This window comes from Monodon monoceros, unplaced genomic scaffold (assembly GCF_005190385.1).
Source record: "Monodon monoceros isolate NGI ecotype Baffin Bay Population unplaced genomic scaffold, NGI_Narwhal_1 Super_Scaffold_2, whole genome shotgun sequence".
Classification (NCBI taxonomy): domain Eukaryota; kingdom Metazoa; phylum Chordata; class Mammalia; order Artiodactyla; family Monodontidae; genus Monodon; species Monodon monoceros.
This window is the reverse complement of record NW_021703776.1, coordinates 40,061,947-40,087,230: the sequence shown is the minus strand read 5'-3', so window position 1 is coordinate 40,087,230 and position 25,284 is coordinate 40,061,947. Positions and strand designations below refer to the sequence as shown.

Here is a 25,284-nt window from a genome sequence, read left to right as displayed (position 1 = left end):
TTGCATAGGTATTTCTCCAAAGAAGATATGTAAATGTTCAATAAACACATGAAAAATTGCTGACATCATTGACCGCCAGAGAAATGCAAATCAAACCACAATGAGATGTCACTTCACACCCACTAGAATGGCTAGAATAAAAATTTCAGATAAAAAAACTTTTTTTCAGATAATAACAAGTGCTGACGAGGCTGTGGATAAATTAAAACCCTTGTACACTGCTGCAGGAGTGTAAAACAGTGCAGCCACTTTGGAAAACAGTCTGGCTATTCCTGAAATGGTTAAACACAGAGTTACCCTATGATCCAATAACTCCACTCCTAGGTATATTTCTAAAAGAAATGAAAATGTGTCCATACAAAAACTTATACCCAGATGTTTACAGCAGCATTATTTACAATAGCCATAAGGTAAAAACAATCCAAATGTTCACCAACTGATCGATTTATATACAAAACGTGGTATGTACTTATAATGGAATATTATTCCATCACAAAAAGAGAGGAAGTACTGATACGTGTTAGAACATGAGGAACCTTGAAAACATTATGCTAAATGAAAGAAGTCAGTCACAAAAGACAATTTGTCATGTGATTCCATTTAGATAAAATATCCTGAAGAGGTAAATCTATAGAGCAGAAAGTAGATTAGTGATTGCTTATAGTTGGGAGGGTGGAGAGGGTGAAGGAGGGTATAAGGGGAGGAGAGCTAGAGTATGGTGTTTCTTTTCAAGGTGATAAAAATGTTCTAAAATTGACTATAGTAATGGTTGCACATATTTTTGAATATACATAAACCCATAGATCACTGTGTCCTGTAAGAAACCACTGTACACTGTAAATGAATGATTTGTATGATATATGAACTATATCTTAATAAAGCTATTTGAAAAAATCTAGTATGCTCCATTTGTCTCCACTTTTATCTCTACTACATTAACATAAAGAAGTTTAGCATAAACTTTTTTATCAACTTTACCACAATAGCTTAGAACATGGCAATGGTTAATAGTCACCTTTAGTAGAGAGATTACAAGGCTATTATATAGGGCAAGAAGTCGTTATGTGATCTGTAGTAAACACTGAAGTAAATTCCTTTATAAATATTGCTCATTTTTCTGGAAACATATCGTCTGACTGTTGTTAAGTACATATTATATATTATTACATGTATGTTTTGAAAAGTTCTTCATGAAGATCTAGTTAATGTGTAAGCAACCAAAGATGGCACAGATCAATGCTAGCTTGTTGAGGTCTATCATTTTAGGAAATAATTGTGTTCTAATATTCTTTGTACAGTTTTAAGGGTGAGTGCTGCTCTCCCTTCCTCTTTTACAGAGCAAACTTACCTTAGCAAACTAGATTAAGATCAACAAGATGATAAAATAAAATTATATCCTGAACACTTATAAATGTTGCACACAATCTCTTTTTTAAAGCTGTGGGTAGTTTTACACAGATCAGATTTATTTCTGAAAAACATAAGGAAACTTATAAGAGCAAGTCACCTTTCATTTAATGTTCCTATGCGTGTGAACACAAAACAATCAGGAAGGGCTAAGGAATATTGTTTTAACTTCACAGCGTTTTCAACCATGTGTTCTTCGTCGTGGATTGAAGTGGGAGGGGAGCTACTCGCTCCTCAGAGATCTCTTTTACAGTAGCAAAACTGATTCTAAGAGATATACACAAAACTTAAGATATCATACACAAAACTTACTGAATTATTGTAGGGGTAAAATGCTAATCAATTTATTATTTCCGGGGGTCGGGAGGGAGTGGTGCAGAAATCGTGCAGTTTGGAACTGAACTCCTTTTGGATATTTCAGATCCATTTGTCGCTAGGATGCCTGGAAGATCCAGCAAAAGTTTCTTATGGTAATAAAGGGACCTTAAGGAGCGGATATCAGCAGGAAACAAAGGAACAAAAAAGTGACTGAGGGTCTTAAGGGCAGAAAAATAGGAGGCAACAGTCGCCTGTGCACAAAGGAAAACTGAAGAGTGCCAAGGCTGTAAAGTGACCATTTCAAAGAAGGCGGTAGGACAGGGAGGAGGTTGGTATGGGACAAGTATTAGATGCGGCCATAAAGATGCACAGGCACGCTCCACGTGTCATCCGGGAAGTTAGCCTCCCTCCTCCAAAGGCCCAGGTGGCGCCCCTGCGCTGCCTTAACGCCAGCGCCCTACCTGGCCGACCTTTCCCGGCGGCCAGGAGCATCAATGCCAGCGTCAGCACCCGGACTCCGTCAAGCATCGCTACTGCCGCAGGTGGGACGAAGGCGTCGCTGATCCCTGGCCAAGGGTGCGGGCAGGAGGGTGCCACAGCAGCCTCTCTGTCCTCCTATCACAGAACTCAGTCCGTTCCTGCTCGCCTTTCAGGGTTGTCGCGCGTCCTTGCTGTGGGGCGCGCTGGTCTTTTCCAGGGATAACCGAGCGAGCCTGGTGGCTCCTCCCTCCCAAACCCCGCCCACCCGCCGGAAAGCCACGCCCAACTGTCCCCGAGACCGCTGTGCACCCTGCGTGTCCTGGCTGTGGCTTCACCACCCTGGTTGTCAACAGCAGTCGCACATTCTCGGGGAAGCCTCCCAGGATGTAAGGGCATCCCGCGTCTCGCTGTTCTAACAAATGCTTTAGGAAAACTTGGTATTCCTAGAAACTGTTCTGATGGACCTCCAATAAAAGAAGGCTTGCAAGGTTCTATTGGCAGGGAGAGGGCCCCTGATCATACCTGCAGATGGACTCTTCACCTGGTAATCGGGGTTGCTGGTTTGCCTCCACAGGTGCCTCTCAGAAGTTGCACCTGCCACTTTCGGCCTCAGTGTGAACGATTGAAGGAGGAAGTAGAGATTACTGCTGCGACAGTAGTAGCTCTTTTCCTCTATCTATATGGCAGGTTTTTCAGAAGTGAACTGGAGGGCGTTTAGACATTTTCCAAATACGTGGGCACAGTCATCATGTATTTGCTGATGATTCCCAGAGCTCTCTCAGTTGTCCAGTGGTGACCCAGTGACTCAGGAGTTTTCAACACATGGTTACATGACTCCCAGGGTTGCCCTGGGGATGGTTTCCAATCCACAGTTGTCTTCAGATGTGTGGTTGCCTCTGCAGAGGGAAGGGGCCTTTTCTTCTTCTTCTTCTTAACCGATTCTTCATCTTTTTACATCTTTAAACGAAACCTCACTCTTCTAGTTTTTCTCTGGTATTCTCAGTTCTTGAGTCCTTTTATCCATCACCTGAGACTTCACCCTTAGAGCCTGTACCTGAGGGGAAAGAAGACACTGGTCAACAGATGGTAGTCCTGGAGTCCTGGTGAGCATCAGGGTTCAGGCCACAGTTCCATTTATAGATTTGGATGATTAAAGCATGGACTATGTATGGTGATAAAGGCAGCAGGTGCCCAAATGTATAAAAAAAGTTCTTTTAAAAATTGTTTATAGTTTGTTTGAAATAAGTTACCATTTAAAAGTTTAAAAACTGTTTCCAAACGTATGAGTATTAGTCCATCTTGGAAAAAATTTCTTTGTGCTGTGCAAAACTTGTGTTTAGCCCCCTTTTAGATGCAGAAAAGGTGTCCAATCTTCCAGGAAAAAACTGAAACATAAGTTTTTGGTGGGTGTGGAAGATGAGTTTCATCTTAAAGCCTAATCGTGGAAGAACAATTTAATGTGAGCAGGTTGAAAACCCAGAGATTTTTTAGCCTCCATCTTTTGTTTCAGCTTATCAAAGCCCTAATAAAACTGGGACAGAAAAATAAACATCGATTTTTCTCAGTCTATTTGTGAAATCACCAGAAATAAAGTAATGGTTATAATCAGGATTAAATAACATCAGGCTTTTTTGTAAATTTATTGTCCAGCAATATCTGTAGAAATGCAATCAACTTTTATACTTTCCTGGAGGACAACATCACTTGCCTAACTTCCAGCAAACACTGAGCATACAATGTAAAGTATAATATGTCTCATTTTCCCCTTCAGTTTTGGTTGATGAATACCAGTTTATGAGTTTACAATAGACTTGTAACAGAGAACAGATTTTCCTCCATGTAAGTGAGTTAAGATGGAAAAAAACCCTGAAAACAACTTAATTGTTTTTCAGATCTCAGTAGTAAATTCATCTAAACTGGCTTGAGTCTGCAAGAATATACTGAATAAAAATTAGTTACAGGACTGTGGGAAAAACAAAAAGTAATAAAAATAATGTTTTAACATACATTATGTAGTGAGATTCATCAAAATTTGGTATAATGTTCAAATTTTTAAAACTTTTTAATTTTTGAAAAGCAGGATAAAGAATGGAGGCATGGTACTCTAATTATAAATACCAGTGGTACGTGTAAAATGTAGTAAATACCACTGAGAGAGAAATAATACAGAATGTCTGTGTGGAAGATAAAATGGAGCCAAGTACAGTATAACTTGAGTGAAAGGAAACACTAATCAGGAGAAAATTTCAAAGGATAATTTCCTTGAAAAAGGAAATAACTCAGCTCTTCTCAGGTTCATTTGCAAAATTATGCTGAACTTATATGAGTAAATCCCCCAAATTCAGGGGATAGAAAGACACAGTGATTAAGTGCACAAATCCTGAGGTTAGGGCACCTGGGTTCTAATCCTAGATTTGCTACCTATTTACTGACTGTGTCACCTTGGATGGCATTCTGAACTTCTTTTTTTTGTGCCATGGGAATGATGGTAATAATACCTACCCCGTAGAGTTTAAGAAACAATAGTGTATGGGATTTCCCTGGTGGTCCAGTGGTAAAGAATCCACCTTACAATGCAGGGGACACGGTTCGATCCCTGGTCAGGGAACTAATATCCCACATGCTGCGGGGCAACTAAGCCTGCTCGCCACAACTACTGAGCTTGAGTGCCTCAACTACAGAGCCTGCGTGCCGCAAATTACAGAGCCCATGTGCCCTGGAGCCCAGGTGCCACAACTAGAGAGAAGCCCACCTGCCGCAACGAAAGATCCCGCACGCCTCAACAAAGATCCCGCGTGCCACAGCAGGACCCGATGCAGCAAAAAATAGATAAAATAAATAAATAAATAATAAGTAAAATAAAAAAAAAAAAGAAATGGATTCATAAGACTGGCTGTTTTAAAAAAAGGAAACAATAGTGTATGTATGTGTGGGGTGGGGGTGGTGTGGAGGAGGAGGGGTCTGGAGAGAGAGCATTTAGGTAGTGTCTGGCATAGGGTAGCTACCATGAGTATACATAATAGTTTACAGATAATAAAACCAAGGTGCAATACCACATAACTATACTTGTCCTTTTGTTATAGAACGGTTCATCATTTCTCAGTGTTATCCTCTTACAGTGCTCAGGATAATTTGGAGTAACCTTACTGAGAAACTCACGTTTATATAATATATGAATTCCTTGGCCCATGTATATTTTACTAAATGAGAGAGTCTGGGTCTCACCTGGATATATCTTTTTTTTTTTTTTTTTAGGCAGGGGGAGAGGAGGTTTGATAGAAATGGCATTGGGGAAGAGAACAGTGTCATCAAATCAATTCTTGAGCTTCACAAATTAATGTTTTGGCTTTGGCACTGAGTTTACATTCAGGAGGCCATTGCTCCCAGACAGAGACACTAAATGGGACAGACATTTTGCCCCCAACAGTAGTAAATTCCTTTTTCTTAATGAGGAGTCAGCTAGACACTTGATATATTAAAGAAAATTCACTGAAAGCATCCATTAACTGTGAATTTTATAATGTTTATTGTGGCATGTCTCTATGAAATAATGTAAGCTGAGAGAGGGGAGCTGCATGCTTGGCATGAATGCTTGTTTTAAGAATCAATCTTTTGGGACTTACCTGGTGGTGCAGTGGATGGGAATCTGCCTGCCAATGAAGGGGACACGGGTTTGATCCCTAGTCCGGAAGGATCCCACATGCCACAGAGCAACTAAGCCTGTGCACCACAACTACTGAGCCTGCGCTCTAGAGCCCATGAGCCACAACTACTGAGCCCATGTGCTGCAACTACTGAAGCCCACATGCCTAGACCCTGTGCTCCGCAACAAGAGAAGCCACTGCAAGGAGACGCCCACACAATGCAACAAAGAGTAGCCCCTGCTTGCCACAACTAGAGAAAGCCCGTGCAGAGCAAAGAAGACCCAACACAGCCAAAAATAAATAAAATTAAATCTTAAAAAAAAAAAAGAATCTTTCTACATCCATGTTTATAGAAGCATTATTCACAGCAGCTAAAACATGGATGAAACACAACTGTCCACTATGGATGAATGGTAAGCAAAGTGTGGTATGTAGATACAATGCAATATTATTCAGCTTTAAAAAGGAAATTCTGATACAAGCTACAAACATGGATGAAGCTTGAAGATATGTGAAAGAAACCAATCAGAAAAGGACAGATACTGTATGATTCCACTTATATGAGGTACCTATAGTAGTCAAGTTCACAGAGACAGAAAGTAGAATGGTGGATGCCAGGGACTGGGGGAAGAGGACAATGGGGAGTTATTGTTGAATGAGAACAGAGTTTCAGTTTGGGAAGATGAAAAAGTTCTGGAGGTGGATGGTGGTGATGGTTGCAGACCAATGTGAATATACTTATTGTGACTGAACTGTACACTCAAAATGGTTAAAATGGTAAATTTATGTTATGTATACTTTGTCAAAATAGAAAAAAATAAAAAGAATGAGCCAAAGCAATCTTGAGAAAAAAGAACAAAGCTGGAGGTATCATGCCTCTTTGACCTTAGACTATACTACAAAGGTACAGTCATCAAAACACCATGGTACTGGCACAAAAACAGACACAAAGATCAATGAAACAGAATAGAGGGTACATGTAAAAGAATGAAATTAGTACATTTTCTCACACCATATACAAAAATAAATTCAAAGTGGATTAGAGACCTAAATGTAAGACCTGAAACCATAAAACTCCTAGAAGAGAACATAGGCAGAACACTCTTTAACATAAATCATAGTAATATTTTTTTGGATCTGTCTCCTAAGGCAAAATAAACAAATGGGACCTACTTAAACTTAAAAGCTTTTGCACAGCAAAGGAAACCATTGGCAAAACGAAAAGGCAACCTACTGAATGGGAGAAAATATTTGCAAATGATATGATGGATAAGGGGTTAATATCCAAAATATATAAACAGCTCGTATAACTCAATATCAAAAGACCAAATAATCCGATTAAAATTTTTCCAGAGACAATATACAGGTGGCCAAAAGACACATGAAAAGATGCTCAACATCACTAATCATCAGAGAAATGCAAATCAAACCCATAATGAGATATCACCTCACGCAAGTCAGAATGTCTATCATCAAAAAGTCTGCAAATAACAAGTGTTGCTAAGGATATGAAGAAAAGGGAATCCTGTTGGTGGGAATGTAAATTGGTGCAGTCACTATGGAAAACAGTATGGAGGTTCCTCAAAAAACTAAAAATAGAGCAACAATATGAGCCAGCAATTCCACTCCTGGGTATACATCTGAAGAAAACAAAAACACTACTTTGAAAAGGTACATTCACCACAATGTTCACAGCAGCATTATTTACAATTGCCAAGATACGGAAGCGACCTAAGTGTCCATCAACAGATAAATGGATAAAGAAGATGTGGTGCATGTATATATATATAATTATATATATAATTGAATATTACTCAGCCAAAAAATAGAATGAAATTCTGCCATTTGCAACAACATGGGTGACCTAGAGGGTAATATGCTTAGTGAAATGTCATAAGTGAAATAAGTCTCATGAAATAAGTCATGAGAAAGACAAATACTGTATGTTATCACTTTTAAATGTATGTGGAATTTAAAAAATAAAACATACTGTGTGTTATCACTGTTAAATATATGTGGAATCAAAACAAATAAATGAATATAGCAGAACAGAAACAGACTCAGATAAAGAGAACAAACTAGTGGTTACCAGTGGGGAGAAGGAAGGGGAGAGGGACAAAACAGGAACAGGGGATTAAGAGGTACAAACTACTATGTATAAAATAAATAAGCAACAAATATATATTGTTCAGCACAGGGAAATATAGCCATTATTTTATAATAACTTTAAATGGAGTATAATCTATACAAATACTGAATCACTTGGTGCATAGCTGAAACTAATATTGTAAATCAACTATTCTTACATTTGAAAAGTAAAATAAAATCAGATAAAATAAAAAGAATGTATCTTTCACTCATCGGCTAGAAAGAAAGCCCTTTATTTCAACATATCTCAATGTCATTGGCCCTAAGGAGGTTTCTTGAAAATGTTCAGCAGAGTAGAAATGGTTCAACCCCTGACTGAGCTTACTTTTGACATAAATTCATATAGTGGTGACAACCTGATTACATATCAATCAACCATGCAAAATCACATAGATTGCAACACGGTGACCATGTTTTACTGCCTAAGCAGTTTTTCTATCTTGTAGATCAGTATATTTTACAGAAGACTGAGAAATTACTACTTTTCAAAGATTTCGTTTTTGTTATTTTTGTACAATAAAAACAACTTTTTAAATTATTTTTCTTCCAGTTTTATTGAAATATAGTTGACATACAGCACTGAATAAGTTTAAGGTATATGGCATAGTGATGTGATTTACATACATCTTGATATGATTATCATAATAAGTTTAGTGAACGTGCCTCATCTCACATAGATACAAAATAAAAGAAAAAAAATTTTTTTTCCTTGTTTTGAGAACTCTTAGGATTTACTCTCTTAGTAACTTCCATACATAACATATAGCAGTGTTAATTATATTTATCATGTTGTACATTACATCCCTAGTACTTAGTACTTACGTATTCTATAACTGAAAATTTGGGGTTTTTTTGTTTTATTTTATTTTATTAGTTTTGGCCATGCGGCATGTGGGATCTTCATTCCCCGACCAGGGATCGAACCCGTGCCCCCTGTATTGGGAGCATGGAGTCTTAACCACTGGACTGCCAGGAAAGTTCCTGGAAGTTTGTATTTTTGACTACCTTCATCCAATTCCTAATCCCCCCACCCCCACCTCCAGTAACCACAAATCTAATCTCTTTTTCTAAGAGTCTGTGTGTTTGTTTGAAGTATAATTGACCTACAATACTATGCTAGTTTCTGGTGCACGAAGATAAAAGCAACTTTTAAAAATTATAATTTTCATACAAAAATGAACTTGTTTCAACTTACTATCTTTCACAATGTGGTTTAAAAATAAGATTGGAATACTAAAATTCCTTTGAATGGAGTTGGAAAACGTGTATATTTTCCCTTTCAACAGCCATCCATATACGTAAGCAATAATGTTTGCATCTGAAGTATATATTATACAATACCTTTATAATTGAAATGTCTGGCTAGTGTCATGATTATACTTAAATGTTATTTAGGTTCTTCTGGAAGCCTTAAATAAAACGTTGTAGCTGGTGGTAAAGCTATGTGACATTTCTGTTTTTGTTTATATGATTTATGTTGTCATCCTTTTCTAAATCTCAAAGCATTTTGATCCTCAAAATTCTAACTTGTAATATATAATTAGTTAAATTCTTTAACTCTAGAAGTAATGCTTGGTAATATTGGAGCAGTAATTCCATTATTTATGAAATGGTTAGATTTACAAAACAATCTAATAGATGTCAGATATTTCATTTTTGTCCAACTGTCCCAAATACCCACTCTAGTCCAATTTGAAATAAGCCATATTTTTACAAGATGTAAAGTCATTTTAAAAAATAGCTTTATTGAGATGTAATTTACATAACAAAGAAATGACCTGTATATAATTCAGTGAATACTAACATATTTACAGGTCTGTACAAACATTACAACAATCTAATTTTAGAACATTTCTGTCACTCTAAAGATAAACCTCATGCCAATTTATAGTCTTTCTCCATCTTCAATCTCAAGCAACAACTAATCTCCTTTCTGTCTCTACATATTTGTTTTTTTTGGATATTCCACATAAATGGATCATATATGTTCTTTTGTGACTGGTTTCTTTCACTTTTTGAGATTATCTGTATTGTAGCTTTATTAGTACCTTATTCCTTTTTTTACCCTTATTTATTTATTTTTTAAAGTATTATAAAATGCATTTGTTATTTAAATCACATGTAATTATAATGAAGATTATTTTAAAAGATTTATAAAAGCACTCATAATCTTACCAACTGGACACAATGGTGTTTGTTTTTCTTTCCAATCTTAATTCCTCCTTATGTATATTTTACTTTGCTGTTGGGTTCTATACTTTTCATCCAAACTCATTGTATAAATGCTTCTCCATATTAGCTGCTGTCTTTGCCTGCATTGTTGTTGTTGTTGTTTTTAATTTTTATTGGAGTATAGTTAATTTACAATGTTGTGTTAGTTTTAGGTGTACAGCAAAGTGAATCAGTTATACATACACATATATCCAATCTTTTTTAGGTTCTTTTCCCATACAGGCCATTACAGAGTACTGAGTGGAGTTCCCTGTGCAATTGTTTTAGAGGCTGCATCCCATTCCGGCTGAGGGAGATTTGTTATGGGCCAATGAACTGAACATGATTAGCAAGGGTGACTCAGGTCTGTTGTGGTCCTGTCACCCATTGGTGAATAGGAAAGGCTCTGGGGGAAGCTGAACCTGGCCCCTCCCGGCTTTGGGGGACTGTATCTGCCCTTGCTGCCCTACTGGGGATGAAGCCCTCAGGGTGCTTTATAAATGTTTGTAGCTGCCAGCAGGAAATACTCTTTCTTTAAGTGGGGAGGCAAGCCAAGTATTTTCCTCTTCTCTTCAACCTTGCAAGGAGCTGTTGGTTTCTTAAATCAGTTAAGCTAGGGCACAAAGGTTTAGATTTCTCATCTCTTACAAAGGTTTCCATTTCTTCCAGAAAGGGGATTTAATTTTACTGCTGTAGCAATTTTTCACCACAAGAATCTGCTTACTTCTTTTCCTGATACTGAAATGCCAGGTTTGGCACATTCTGGGCAGGTATAGGGCATCCCCCTCGAGCTACATTGCCTTCTGCTCTCCACCCATTTAAATCCCATTTCACATCATTCCATGCCCTCCTTGAAACTATCCTTGGCCTTTCACCCACATCCAGGTTTCTGACATCCTAAAACATTTCCTATTTGTTTATAAGTCACATTCTCCTAGAGGGCAGCATGATGTCATAAACAGACCCTTGACTGCAAAGCAAGATACTTCAAATCTTGTCCCATTGCTAACCCTCTTTGTGACCTCGGCTAAGTCTTTGCACCCCTTGGGCTTTAGCTGCTCCAATCCTTATTCCTTTTTATTGGCAATATTCTGTTGTATGGATATACTATATTTTGTTTATACATTCTTCAGTTGATGGACATTTTGGGTTGTTTCCACTTTTTGGTCATTGTGAATAATGCTGCCATTAACATTTGATTGTAAGTCTTTGGGTGTACACGTATGCTCGTTATTTTGGATAGAGTTCTAGGAATGGAGTTGCTGGGTCATATTATAAGCCTGTGTTTCATTTTTAAAGAAATTTCCATATTGTTTTCTAAACAAACTTGCTTTAGGAGGGAAAGTAAATTTGTATATCATGTGTGTTCTTGGCTTGTGTTTATTTTTCTCTGAAATAAAAATCTCTCAGAAATATTTTGATCAAAAATTAGGTCTCTTGTTTTTTCCATGACTCAATTTTGAAATTTTATTGGCAAAATTGTTATAATACTTTAAGCCATGATTTTTAAAAAATGAATTGCCTCAAAAATGTCAATGCATTTCATTTGATATTAGGTGAAGTAAAGTAAAACCTCTTGAAGATTTGTTTGTATAAAATTGGGATGACAAATTTTGAAGTCAATCTGTAGAAGATTCTCAAACTTTTATGAATACTGCACATGAAAATTACTGTCAACATTTTTGAAATTTTCAGCAGCTTTTCTTCATGAATGATTCATCTCTTAGCAGCCCTTTCAGACCTCAAATAATGCTTAGAACATTAAAAGAAAAACCAAAGGCTTTAGTGTACTTACTTAAACTCCTGGATTTCCTGATACTTTAGGTATCAGGAAATTAAATTTTGTGCACACATGTGAATTTCGTGATATGAAAAAAAGAATAAACATTACTGGATTAGACCAACTTTGATTTAAAATTGGAATCTGATTTTAAAAGCTGTATGTCTTTGGGCAAGTTATTTAATAGTTCAGATAATTAATTTCTTGATTTATAAAGTGAGGCTCAATAACTCAATGACTATCTAAATAGAGAGGGGTCCAAGAATCTCTAACTGATGGCCACATTCATCCCTGTGACTTCCTAATGTTTTGAATCTGTCGACTCTTTTACTTTGATATTCCTGTCTATACGAATAATGAGCAATAACTAGGAACGACTAATGAACACTGTCCTTGTTTTAATTGCACTGTGTATTAGCTATGTTTTCTTTGCCTAGATTAAAGGAGTTGGGGGCTGGAGGGTCTTCCGTCAAAAGAGATCTAATTTACAGTAGCAAAAGGAATTGGAACAGAATCAGTGTCTGATTATCCTTTTTGCTAATTAGAATTTCCTTGCCGCTAGAATGCCTGGCAGGCTCTAGAAGTTACATACAGATTAGTGAGGGAATTTTAAGGAGCAGGACATCAGCAGCAAAAATACAAGACCTCCCTCTCCTCGGGGAGAAGACAACTGCCAGTACGCAAAGGAAAACTAAAACCACTGGAAGAAAAGTGACCACTGCAAAGGCAGGGTGGCCTTCGGTCAGGGTCAGTCACAAGCTCCAGCTGTACATTAAGATGCTCAGCTGCACTCCGCTTACCTTCTGACAGATAGAGCCTCGCACCTCCACACCCAGCGGCATCCCCCTACCTCTCTGACCTTCCTCGTGGCTAGGAGCACCAGCCGGTGCCCTGGCTCCAAAGACCTCAGGGAGCCCAAGCCGCGGGGACGGGAAGGATGGGGCCGTCACGGGCTTCCCTGTCTGTTCCTGCTACAAGTTAAGTTTGGCCACGGGTCTTCGCTCATGCCTCAGCCAGCCCTCTTCTTGAACAGCGATGTCAGCCTGTGCGCTGCCCCTCCTGTCTGCGACCCCGACCGGCGGGTCCGAAAGCTGCGCCGCCGCGCCCGCTCCCTCTCGCGGCGTTTCCAGTTCCCGCATCCCGCCGGCCGCTTGCGCCTAGCGCCAGCGCTCACCGGTAGAGTGGCTCCGCGCCCTTCTCTTAGTGTAATTGTTTTGGGGGAAGACTTGGTAGTTTTAGAAACTTCAGAGATGTACTTTCAGTAGAGGAAGCCAGGTATGGTTCAGTTGGCAGGAGCACCGTCCCTGATTATCCCTGCAGACAGATTCGTCAACCTCTATTGGTTCCTGTTGGATTGTCCACGAAGAGGGTGCTTCTCAGAAGATGCTCCTGACGCCTTACGTCTCAGTGAGGAAAGGTAGGAGGGAGTAGACGGTTAGTGTAGCAGCAACATTCCTCTTTCCCTGCAGCTTTCACAACATTTCGGAAATGAAAAGAGCAGCCTGAGACACTTTTCAAACACGTGGCACCAGTAACCACTGTATGATGACGTTTCCAGAGTTCCCTCAACAGAATCTCTCTCCTGACTCCATGCCCGTAAAACCAAATGCCGATTGAATAGCTAGCCCGTGGTCTCCACATCCCAGGATGTCAACTCTGCGTATCTGCACCATCCACACCCTTACTTTTCAAAATTCTTCTCCATGATTTTCTGTCTCAGGAATAATTCCCTCATTTCCTCTCAGCTGAAAGCCTGCAGGTCATCCTCACTTCCCTCCACTGCACCTCCCACAGCTAGGCAGTCCCCCAGACCTGTCTGCTCCTTTAACTTCCCTCAATTCCATTCATTTTCTTCCTTCCCTCCTGACACTACATGGGCAGATAGCCATCACTTCTCACCTAGTTTATGGACAATAACTTTTTTTTGTTTTCATTTTTGCCCACATGTCTATGTAAATCTATCAATTCATCCCCATCCTTTGCATGAGGCCCCATGTTCAAAAGATAAGCTACAAGAGTCTTCGGAGTGGCCCCCCTCCATCCTCACTTAGCCTCTTCTTCCACAAGAATGCACACCTCCACTCTCACACAACAGCTCACAATTCTCTGATGTGACCAGGCTCTTATTCATTTCTTTCACATGATAGATCCCTGGCCTGAAGGCTTTCTGTTCCTTATCTTTTACCTGACTATCACCTACTCAGGCTTGGCTTTCAGCTGAGATATCACTTTTTCCAGTGTTTTCTTGACAAACCGAGGATTCCTATAGCTCCATGTACTTAACATTCTCACAGCTCTTTTTTTTTTTTGTAACTATTTTTTTAAATTGGTGTATAGTTAATTTATAATGTGTTAGTTTCAGGTGTACAACAAAGTGATTCATATATATATATATATATATATACACACATATATATGTATGTTTTCTTTTTCAGATTCTTTTACATTCTAGGTTATTAGAAGATATTGAATATAGTTCCCTGTGCCGTACAGTAGGTCCTTTATCTACTTTACATGTAGTAGTGTGTACATGTTAATCCCAAACTCCTAATTTATCTCCCCACTCCCCGCTATCCCCTTTGGTAACCGTAAGTTTGTTTTCTATGTTTGTGAGTCTATTTCTGTTTTGTAAATAAGTTCATTTGTATCACTTTTTTAGATTCCACATATAAGTGATATCATATGGTATTAGTCTTCCTCTGTCTGACTTAATATGGTAATCTCTAGGTCCATCCATGTTGCTGCAAATGACATTATTTCATTCTTTTTTATGTCTGAGTAATATTCCACTGTGTGTATATATATATACACCACATCTTCTTTATCCTTTCAACTGTTGATGGACATTTACCCATCATATGGAAGTTCCCCACTTCCCTAACTGCCTACCTCACCAAATTGTGAGGTCCTTGAAGGTAAAGTTTGTCTGGATCAACATGGTTGCAGAAGATGGCTCAGTAACAGACACTGTTGACACTCAAAAAGTACTTGCTTGATTAAACTGAATCCAGTAAAAGTATGAGTTATGCTGACGAGGAAAGCTAGGTCAAGGGTCTGAATGGATATAGTTATTCACTAGGTTCATGAGGGAGTTAGGCTCATTATTGGTCTCAGAAGACAGAGTAGCTTCTGCACCCCCAGCTGATAGACGTGGCTTTGATACATGAAGGTGCCAAAATAACCTACTTTTAAAAACTGCTTTGTCCTTTCATTTTCCCCCTCAAATATTTAAAAAACAAAAGATACAACCTAAGTTGATATACAGTTGTAGCCATTTGGCTCTAATTTTCTATCTGGTCAATGAAATGCTCACTAATTAATCATATTCTCAAAAATATGTCTAGCATTTTTTTTGAAGACAGTATAATCTATTCCAGTTACACTTGCTTAGCATGACATAACTCAGTGTTATTATATCTAGACTGCAGAATATCAGATGATGGGGGGTCTTGTATTTGAATTAGGAAATTGAGATTGATGCACATCGTTTTCTGTAATTACACTGTATTGCACTGTGACATCAAAATGTACCACATGTTTCCACATGGCCATACCCTTATTCTCACTGTTTCTTTTGCCTAAACTGTCTTTCCCCTTATTTCTTACTGCAAAGAGCATCTTAATGATTCAGCTGAAATATATCCAGTGATACAGAAGTTATAAATTCCATGCCAAGAAAAGTAAGTCATCTCCAGGGTGTCACATGCATAGCTCTCTATGCCCCCTCATTGTTGCAACCATTAATCTTCATTTATACTCACGTAGTGATTGGCAAGCTGTATTTTAATAAACTTTATATGTCTCTTCCCAACATTAAAAATGATTTATTTCTTGTAAATAAGCAGCACTGGCAGGCTGTGTTTGGAAAAAAATGTTGCTGAACAGGCAGCACTAGAGCTGTAAAGCAAATATGGCATTTTTCTAAGGGTTAGTCTCAGTTGCATTATAATACATGAAAGTAGACGGACTTAAATGACTACATACTCTTTGATTCCATTTATATGAATTATTGCAAGGCAATGCTATCTGCCCAGAGAACAAATAAGTAGCTTCCAGGGGTTGGCAATGTTATATTTGTTGATTTCAAATGGATAAATAAGTTCATTTTGGGGTGAGACATCTGCTCTATATTTTCCTTATAGAGGTAGGTGCACACTGATTATGTTTATGAAAACTCTCAGAACTGTGCACAAAGAGGGTACGTTTAGTGTGTGGAAATAATGTTATTTTGAAAGGAGTATGAAGAAAGAATTGGAAACAGCCATATTGTTGTTTTTATACCCATAAACCCAAACCTTATTTGTGGTTAAGCTTTCCAGCTGTTCGAGGAGTGAGGAGGTTGAGGAGAACTTGCTGTTAATACTCCTTCTCTTGACTAAGGCGCTGTAACAGGAAGATCACTTTGTACTCATATCACAGATCACTGTGTAACTCTGGTTTATTCATGTTTATGTATGTGTGTTATATGTGACATTAAAAAGTTCACAAAAATTTAAAAAATCTAAGCCACAAATAACCTTGTTCCTAAATATCAGCCTTTGAAAAATACATGCCAAATTTAGTAAAATATGGAACAAATAAATGGCAAATTCTGAGATAATATGCATAGCTCTATACATTTTGAGTAGCTCACAGAATTCAGTAGAAATAAAGAGCAGCAACTGAAGTGTCAATGTATTATTTCTCACCTGAAATGACAAAGTGAGGGATGTGGTATGCCCTAATTTTTAATAAGTCCACAAAATGATGTGGGGCATAATGAGGAAACATATCATCAATATAACAAAATGGTTATTAATGTGTATGTGTGTGTGTGTGTGTGTGTGTGTGTGTGTGTGTATTTGACACAAGGGTTTTTTGGAAGACAGAAGAGTGCTTGCTTCTTGTGTTATAACCCTGGTACTGTCAAGGTACTGGGGGTCCTGCAGAGTGGCAAGGCTTTGTCAGGATGGGGGCCCTGCCCTTCTGCTTATCCTCTGCAACGGACATTGCCTTGCTTGTCATGCATCCTCAAGTCCTCTCAGCTTGCTGCTGCTTCACAGCCATATTTAGAGCACTGAAAACTTTCTTCAAGGCTGATCCTGGTCTTTCTGCCTAGATCTGCCCTATAGCCACTCCTTTAAAGACTCTGTCCCTACCTCTCTCTTCTCCCTTTTCCAAATCTACAGTAGTCTGGTTGGGGCATGGCCATGTGTCTTTGTGTTTGACGTGGTGACAGGGGAAGGGGAACATACTGTTCTTGTCATCTTTCTCCCAAAGATATTTCATTCAGTCTGCAAATACTCTCTCTCCTCCAAGGTTTAAGCTTTTCAAAATAAAAAGCTAGAACATATGGAACAAATTTCTGTTATCTTCCTGTTTTACCATTCTCTCAGAGGTTATACAAAGAGGCTAATTGTAGGAAAGAAAGGAGGGAAAAAATGAAGGAAACAAAGATTAACACCTTAATATATTATATTTACATAATTATTGGCAGGTTAAATTGCCTAAAAACCAAATAAATGTGCAGCATGTGAAAGAAGAAAACTCTACTGAATATATAAAAGAGAGTTTAATTAAATATTCATGTATGTTTTTCTGTGGATGTGAGGCATCATTAAAAAAAGTCAACTTTCCCTATGATAATCTATAAAATTATTATTAAACCAATAAAAATCTTAATAGTAGGTTTAACTGGGGCTATGGAAGAAACTCAACTAAATTATATTGGACTCATCTACAAAAGATTAAGTATATCCAAAAAATGAGAAAAATTCCTAAAGAGAATGAAGAATAAAAACACTAATAAGTTTTGCCAGGGGTTTGTTGTTGTTTTTTCATGCATGTTTTCTGTTATTTTCAAAACCAATCATCAATTACTAAAGTAAATATTAGGTTATTTGTACAGATTTCTTAGTATACTTGATAGTGTATAGAAGTAGACTTTAATGTTTCAAATATCTCCAACTGATCATGTCAAGCTTCAATTATGGCTGAAGTAGTCATGGACTAATTTATTCATTTAAAATACAGTACTTACACAATTGAATTCTGGGAGGTCCAAAGAAATGAAAATAATGTATTAGTAAGAGTTATATTTCAGCCATCTGTATTCTGGAACTACTCTCTTAGGAGCTATAAAACTTTAATAAGGGAAAATGCATCATCAGTTAAAGGGCAGCAGTTACACTAGAAAAATATCAATCAAAATTTCTTTAAAGAGAGGAAAACACATCAGATCTTCTGCTGTGCGTATGGACATGCGGGAGTTGGCTGCTCTACAGCTGAATCAAACCTGCACATCACCCTGGATCCCTGTGCCCTCATATCCCTCTCCTCCCCTGGGGACCTGAGGATGCAGGGAATGCCCTGACCCTCTCTGGCAGCTGCCCTGAGCTGCAAGTGGAATAGCAGGTGCAAAAGGGTCTTTTGGCAAAGGCTGGATTCTAAACTCTGATTCTGCCCACTTTTCCCTGTTTTGATCATTTTCTTTCCTTAGCTCATTGAGCTTTCAGTTAACAGAGCTGCCAAGCAACTTCAGGTTTTTTGTCATAGGAGAAAATCCTATGTGATAGAAAGAAGTGGTGCTTTCCAATTCTTTCTCCACATTTTGGCTATCTTACTGTAGGTGTCAATGTGTAATGCTGATGTTTTCATAAACTTTGGGAAGTTTGTACTCTCTTCGTCTCCTTTTCTTTTAACCAACGAATTTATTCCATCACAGTTCTGGAAGTCAGAAGTCAGAAATCAATTCTCTGGGTTAAAATCAAAGAGTTGGCAGGGACTCACACCCTCTGGAGGCTCCAGGGGAGGATTCCTTCCTTGTGTCTTCCAGCTTCTGAAGGCTGCCAGCATTCTTTGGCTTGTGGCCACATCATTCCTATCTCTGCCTTCCTCTTCACATTGCCTTCCCCTCTGTGTATTCTATTCCATTTTAAGTTATAAATTCCCTCGTCAATTGATGCTGTGTTTCATATTCATGATGTAGTTTAGACAGTTTTTGAAGTCTCAGCTGAGGCTTTTGAATATCATGTTCAAAATATGCATTTTCACACTGTAAAGATGCTCTCTCAGTTTGAGACTTAATTTGAATTGTTTCACTCATTTGATTGGCTTCACATAACTTTTAAAATATCACTTTTTTTTCTCTTTTAAGTCTGTTTAAAGAAGTATTTAAGCTTCTTCAAATCCATTTCTGACTGATTATCTTGGTCTCATTCTTCTGAATCACTTTTTTTCCCTCTGTTTCCAAATTGCCATCATCATTGTAATCATCTTTAATGAGATGCGGAACACTTATATTCAGGAAAGTTTCAGTCAGAGATTTTAACTGCCTCTCTCTATCATTTACAATGAGTTCCCATTGTGTGTCGAAGTTGTCAAGCATTTTGTTGTTGTTCCTTTAGTTTCCACCTTTCTGCCGTTCAACATCATCTTTAAGCTTTCTCGCCTTGAGCATTTGCATCAAAACCATTATTCCCCTGTGACATAGTTCTTTATGCTTCTGAGACGACTTTAAGTTATTTTTGGACTCAGTCACTTTGAATTGTAGGGATTTTGATGACTCTTTAAGTGATTGTGACTGCCTTTAGAGATAGACGATCCTCATGCCATTAAATGAAATTTTTTGTAGCTCCCTTTTCTGTTCTCTGCCAAGACTTATTGTATCCCTCAGGGACCTGTTCACAGCTCTACTAAGTGCTACCAAACACAGAGTTTGTAACTTCAGAGGGCTGGGCTCCACTGCAGGTGATTCGAGGACTTTAGAGTCTTTTGCAATCAGTCTAATCTTCTCACTGATGCCCTGATATTCTTTAACTCAAACAGAAAATCTTTTCCTAGCCTTTTCCCTCCTTAAAGTAAATTGGCTTTTTATGTTAAACACAAAGCAGTTCATACTAGAATTTCATAGGGAAATCCAAACAGACTTGAGCCTTGTGCCCATAATTCAGACAACACCGTCAGAGCACTGCACAGCTGCTACGGGACTGGCTGGAAGTTCATTTATTTGGCCTCCAGGAGGCCCTCTCTGATTCCAAAGGGCATTACAGCTCTACTGTGGAAGTTAGCTTGCAGGTTACAAGTGCTTGCCTGGAACCCTGCAAGTGTTTTACTTCAATCCAAACAAGTGCCTGGCAACCAGGACAGACCATGAGTGGGGCTGGTGCAGGGATGGGGGACAGATTTTACAAATTAGTGCTCTCTAACCTTGTCCTGGTACTGTAACTATCTTGCAGGTCATAAGGGTGGGGCCCTAATCTGATTGGACTGTGGCCTTCTAACAAGAGGAGGAGAGATCGCTCTCGTTCCACCCTGTGAGGACAGTAGTCATCTGTAAGTCTCCTTCTGACCTCTTTTAACCTTAATTACTTCCTAAAGACCCTGTCTCCAGAGATAGTCACAATGGGGCTTAGGGCTTCAGCATATGAATTGGGGGCAGGGGCCCTGAGGGTGGGTGGGGGGCGGTCAAATCAATCCATAGCAGGAGGCTCCAAGATAGAGCTCATTCTCTAAACCCATCATGTCCTTACCTTTGGAGAGTTTGAATTCAAGACATGGAAAGTCAGCTGGGTAGGGGGTGAGTTGCTGCCAGGTTCCCATTGCTTTGAGAGCTACTGCATTATACTAAAGGAGGAACAATGTAAGGCAGTTCAGCACAGTGGTTAAGAGACCTGGAATCAGAATGACTTGTTCTGCAAACTAGTCCTGTCACTAACCAGCTAGGTAACTCTGGGCAATTTATTTAACTTGTCATACCTGTTTTGACATCTGTAAAATGGGGATAATAATATTTGCCTCATGAAGTTTTTGTGTGGATGAAACAAACAATGCATGTGAAGCTTTAGCATAACTGGTGTGTAGAATGTGCTCAACAGTGGGGAAACTTTTGTTATTTTTAGTATTATTATTTCTCGTACGGCCTATCGATGAAATCTCATTAACTGAGCAAATCTACCCAGTGCAGCCAGAAAAAGACTAAATTACATCTAACCTGCAAAATTGTCAGGGAGTTTAGAGATTACCTATGGCCTTCATATACCCATCCTCTCTTCTGTTTTTCTGGTTAACTCTTCGTCTTCCCTATGAGTTAGCTAATACATCACCTCTAGCAAACTTACCTCAGCCTCCAGTCTCACACTTCCTGCTCTGCATTTATACATTATTAAAGCTGAACTCTGCTCTTGCCCTGTAGTACATTTTCTTTTACCTCATAGTCTTGAAATTATATCTGTTTCTAGGTTTACATCACCTACTAGACTATAAGCTCCTTGAGGATCAAAGCCTTGTTTATATATCTCTGAATGTCCAGTGCTTAATTAAGTGTTTAATATTGATGATAAATGTTGTTTGAACTGAATTAAACTGAATTAAAATGTATGAAACTCAAGCTACATCTGACATTCACTACTGTGTTACCGGTGGATATTGGGCTGTCTTGATGCAAGCTGTAATACTCTATTCTTATCAATAGGTGGCAGCAATCCCCTAAAATAAGGAAGAAAATGGTCTGTGCACAGGTAGAATTGATCAGAGAAGTTAAAACGACTTATTCTAACGTGTATTTTGGCCTTTACATGAATAACTGTGTAAATTCTCATTTTACAGAAATACTAAGGTGAATAGAATACAATCTATTAAACTAGGAACTCCTTGAAGTGAGTATTTTTTCTGTCTTAATTACTCAGTATCTCCTGAGTCACCTACAAAGCCTTGTCTAACTCTTTCCAGCTTATTCTTTGTAGAGGCTGTCGTGCTGTTTGGTGGTCGCTGAGCAAAACTGTGAAGTTGTTTTCATTTGGTTTTGGCAACATCTTTTTTCCTTGACACAAGTTTTTATCACTTATTCCATATCAGTCTTCCTGAAATACTCACTAATTTCTAATAAAATATTAGTAACATCTTCTGTCTATATGGCCATGGACAGAAGTTAGGAGTATTCTTTTTTTAAAAAAAAAAAAACTTATTTATTTGACTTATTTTTGGCTGTGTTGGGTCTTCGTTGCTGTGCACGGGCTTTCCCTAGTTGTGGCGAGCGGGGGCTACTCTTCGTTGCAGTATGCAGGCTTCTCATTATAGTGGCCTCTCTTGTTGTGGAGCACAGGCTGTAGGCACGCGGGCTCAGTAGTTGTTGTGCATGGGTTCTAGATCGCAGGCTCAGTAGTTGTGGCCCACGGGCTTAGTGCTTCGCTGCATGTGGGATCTTCCCGGACCAGGAGTTGAAACCGTGTTCCCTGCATTGGCAGATGGATTCTTAACCACTGTGCCACGAGGGAAGTCCCAAGGAGTATTTTTAATATTAGGCTCACAAAAAGAAAAAAAAAGATAGGTAGACAGATGATAGACAGATATTTGATATAGATATAGCTGTTATGTATATGGGTATAGTTACAGGTATAGGTACAGGTGTAGGTATATTTTGGGTGCAGTTAAGAAAGAAGGAGCTTGCGGTATCAGCAGCCCATTTCCCTAATTTTACACTTCTTTCACTGAAGTCAATGCACTTGTGTGGTCCAGGCTTTCTTTTTGAACTTGACTGGTGAAAAAGCAGTTATTGATCCCTCCTTGACCATTGTTATAACTACTTCAGTGCAACCTGCTTTACTATATAGTTCAAGTGGAAGGTCCAAATTTTGAGTTGGGTCTTTATGCGTAACCCAAATAAATGTCATGTTCAGTGCAACTGTGCCACTCAGTCCCTGAGGATCAGTTTTCTTTTCATGTTCCCAAGGTCTGTTCCACCATAAAAGCAGGAAGCTACTCTTCATCAAGGCATACTCCACAGAATTGTTACACCAAAAGTCAGGAGCTGTTTCCGTTTAATTCAGTAACAATATTACTGGCGGGCTTCCCTGGTGGCGCAGTGATTAAGAATCAGCCTGCCGATGCAGGGGACACGGGTTTGAGCCCTGGTCTGGGAAGATCCCACGTGCTTCGGAGCAACTAAGCCTGTGAGCCACAACTACTGAGCCTGCGCTCTAGAGCCTGCGAGCCACAACTACTGAAGCCCGTGTGCCTAGAGCCCATGCTCTGCAACAAGAGAAGCCACCGCAATGAGAAGCCCGCGCACTGCAACGAAGAGTAGCCCCTCCTCACCACAGCTAGAGAAAACCCACGCACAGCAAAGAAGACCCAACACAGCCAAAAATAAATTTTAAAAAAAACTTAAAAAAAGCAACATTATTGGCAAAACTGCTTGTTAGTAATTTATGGAATTAAATTTTTGTATATCTAGGTCTCAAGTGGCCCTATTGTTACTACTGATTTATTTCAATTATAGATGCAGTCTATAATGAAACTTGATGCTTATCCTTTTTTCCTAATCCCCCAAAGAAGTTACAAACATAAAAATCTTCCCATAATAAATAATCCACACAAACTAGAGAGTGAAGCAGCCAGGTAGAAGAAAGAATAGTTTACTAAAGATGAAGATCAAGGATAATGACGACGTTTAAGGAAACCAGTAATACATGGTGATGAACATTGTTTTCTTCTAAAGGAAGATAGAGGGACAAAGCATTTTATGCTATTAAAATTTCATATCTGGTATTTGGTTCAAATAGAAACTGTTTATATATGCTATAGTGTCTATGCTAATAGTGGGCACATACTGGATGTTTATATTGGTCAAATTATCCATTTTAATCATTTATTCACTCAATATTCACTTACTGAGATTATGGGATCCTAGGATTCTACTCCCCCTTCATCATCAACATACTAAAGGACTTTGGGAAATTTGATTATCTATTAAAATTATTTCCTAAATTTCTTCCAATTCCTTTCACACTAGAAGCAGTAATGAGGCTCTGTAATAACAGAGTCCAACATTATAAGCAACAGCAGTAACAACAAAATAATTCCACCGAGGTCTTTCCCCTTTCTTAACACTGTTTGGAAGAACAAACTATTAACATTATTTTATTTGATTAAATCAACATTAGACTCTTGTTTCTGATACATGACTTGACACTGCCAATTATTTTACTAAGAAATACCTAATGCAATAATATCCTCTCTCACCGGTTTGCATATAAAATTTGAACAGCAGTAATTTAATTTCATCATTTAATGAAATTATGTATTAGTATTGCTTATATCATAAAATTAAAATGAATTATTCCTGGAGAAAAAGCATACAATGAAGTTTGAGAAAATTTCAATTAGGTGGAACACAGTAAGAAGAAAATAGGTTTATGTTTGTGTATTTGTATGTGTGCAGGTGTCAATTCACACCTGTAAATATATATTTTTTAAAAGATGGAACATGTTTACTTATAGACCTTGTATCTGCTTCTTATATAATCTACTATGACTTATTTTATGCCATATGGCTTATTTCGTCATACTTTTAATTCTGACATGCTCTAAAACACCTTTGATTATTATATTACTTATATATCATCAATCCCTCATTCATTTAAAAATATTTCATTTAGCCAGTAGCCCCCATAGAGAGGCTAATTTTTCAATAAATAATTTTAATCTCTGTCTATTCCTTAGATAGAAATAATAAATATAATTAGTTCATCTATCCCCAGTCTTTTAAATTTTGCTTTATTTTTAGTCAATATCTATTTATTTTGAGAACAATGAATGAAAGCATTTTTAAGTAACAAATGATATTAAGGTTTAAGTTTACCTAGAACAGTATGATTCATTTTCCCCTTCCTTTATTGGCTTATTTTGTTTTGATAATAATGGAAATACATACTTTTAATAAATATTTTGCAAAGTCCAATATAATATTAAAAGCTAGAAAATATGGCTTATAATCCCAACAGCCAGAGGCAACCACTATTAACATATTCTGTTTTTATTCACTTACTTTTTCATGTCCCCCTTTTTACATTATACTTGATTCCTCAGCATATAACGATTTCCTGTAATGTTCTTTTGTTTCAACATGGTAGAATAGAGTAGGCAACCTTCTTACATATTGGCTGGCTTTTCCCAGAGAAAGCATCCCAAGAGAACCAGGTAGAACTCGAATGGACTTTTCTGACCTAGTTCAGAAGTCATATAGCCTTACTTTTACTGTATTCTATTGGTGGAATCAACCAAAATCCTACCCAGATTCAAGAGAGGGGGCACTAACCCCCTGCACTGTCATGGGAAGAGAGTCGAAGAATTTTGGTTTATGTTTTAAAATCACCGCAATAAAAGACCATAAATATAAATCAAAGTCATAATTGGCATTACTTCAATAAAAGAAATAATCAAAATTTCTACAATGGACAAGTCCAAGTTGTTTCTCATCCCATTCCACTAAAAGAGCTCATATATTCTTTCTCACATTTAGTATGTGAAGATCTTTAT

At 38.1% G+C, this 25,284-nt stretch overlaps 1 protein-coding gene across 1 annotated transcript in view; it reads right to left on the bottom strand.

The window, feature by feature from the left end:
- Positions 1-2,253, bottom strand: part of VWDE (von Willebrand factor D and EGF domains) — a 74,337-nt gene extending 72,084 nt beyond the window's left edge. Inside the window, 1 exon segment of the mRNA XM_029233048.1 lies at positions 2,196-2,253. Coding sequence (XP_029088881.1) covers positions 2,196-2,253 — 58 coding nt within the window.
- Between the last annotated feature and the right edge of the window lie 23,031 nt (positions 2,254-25,284).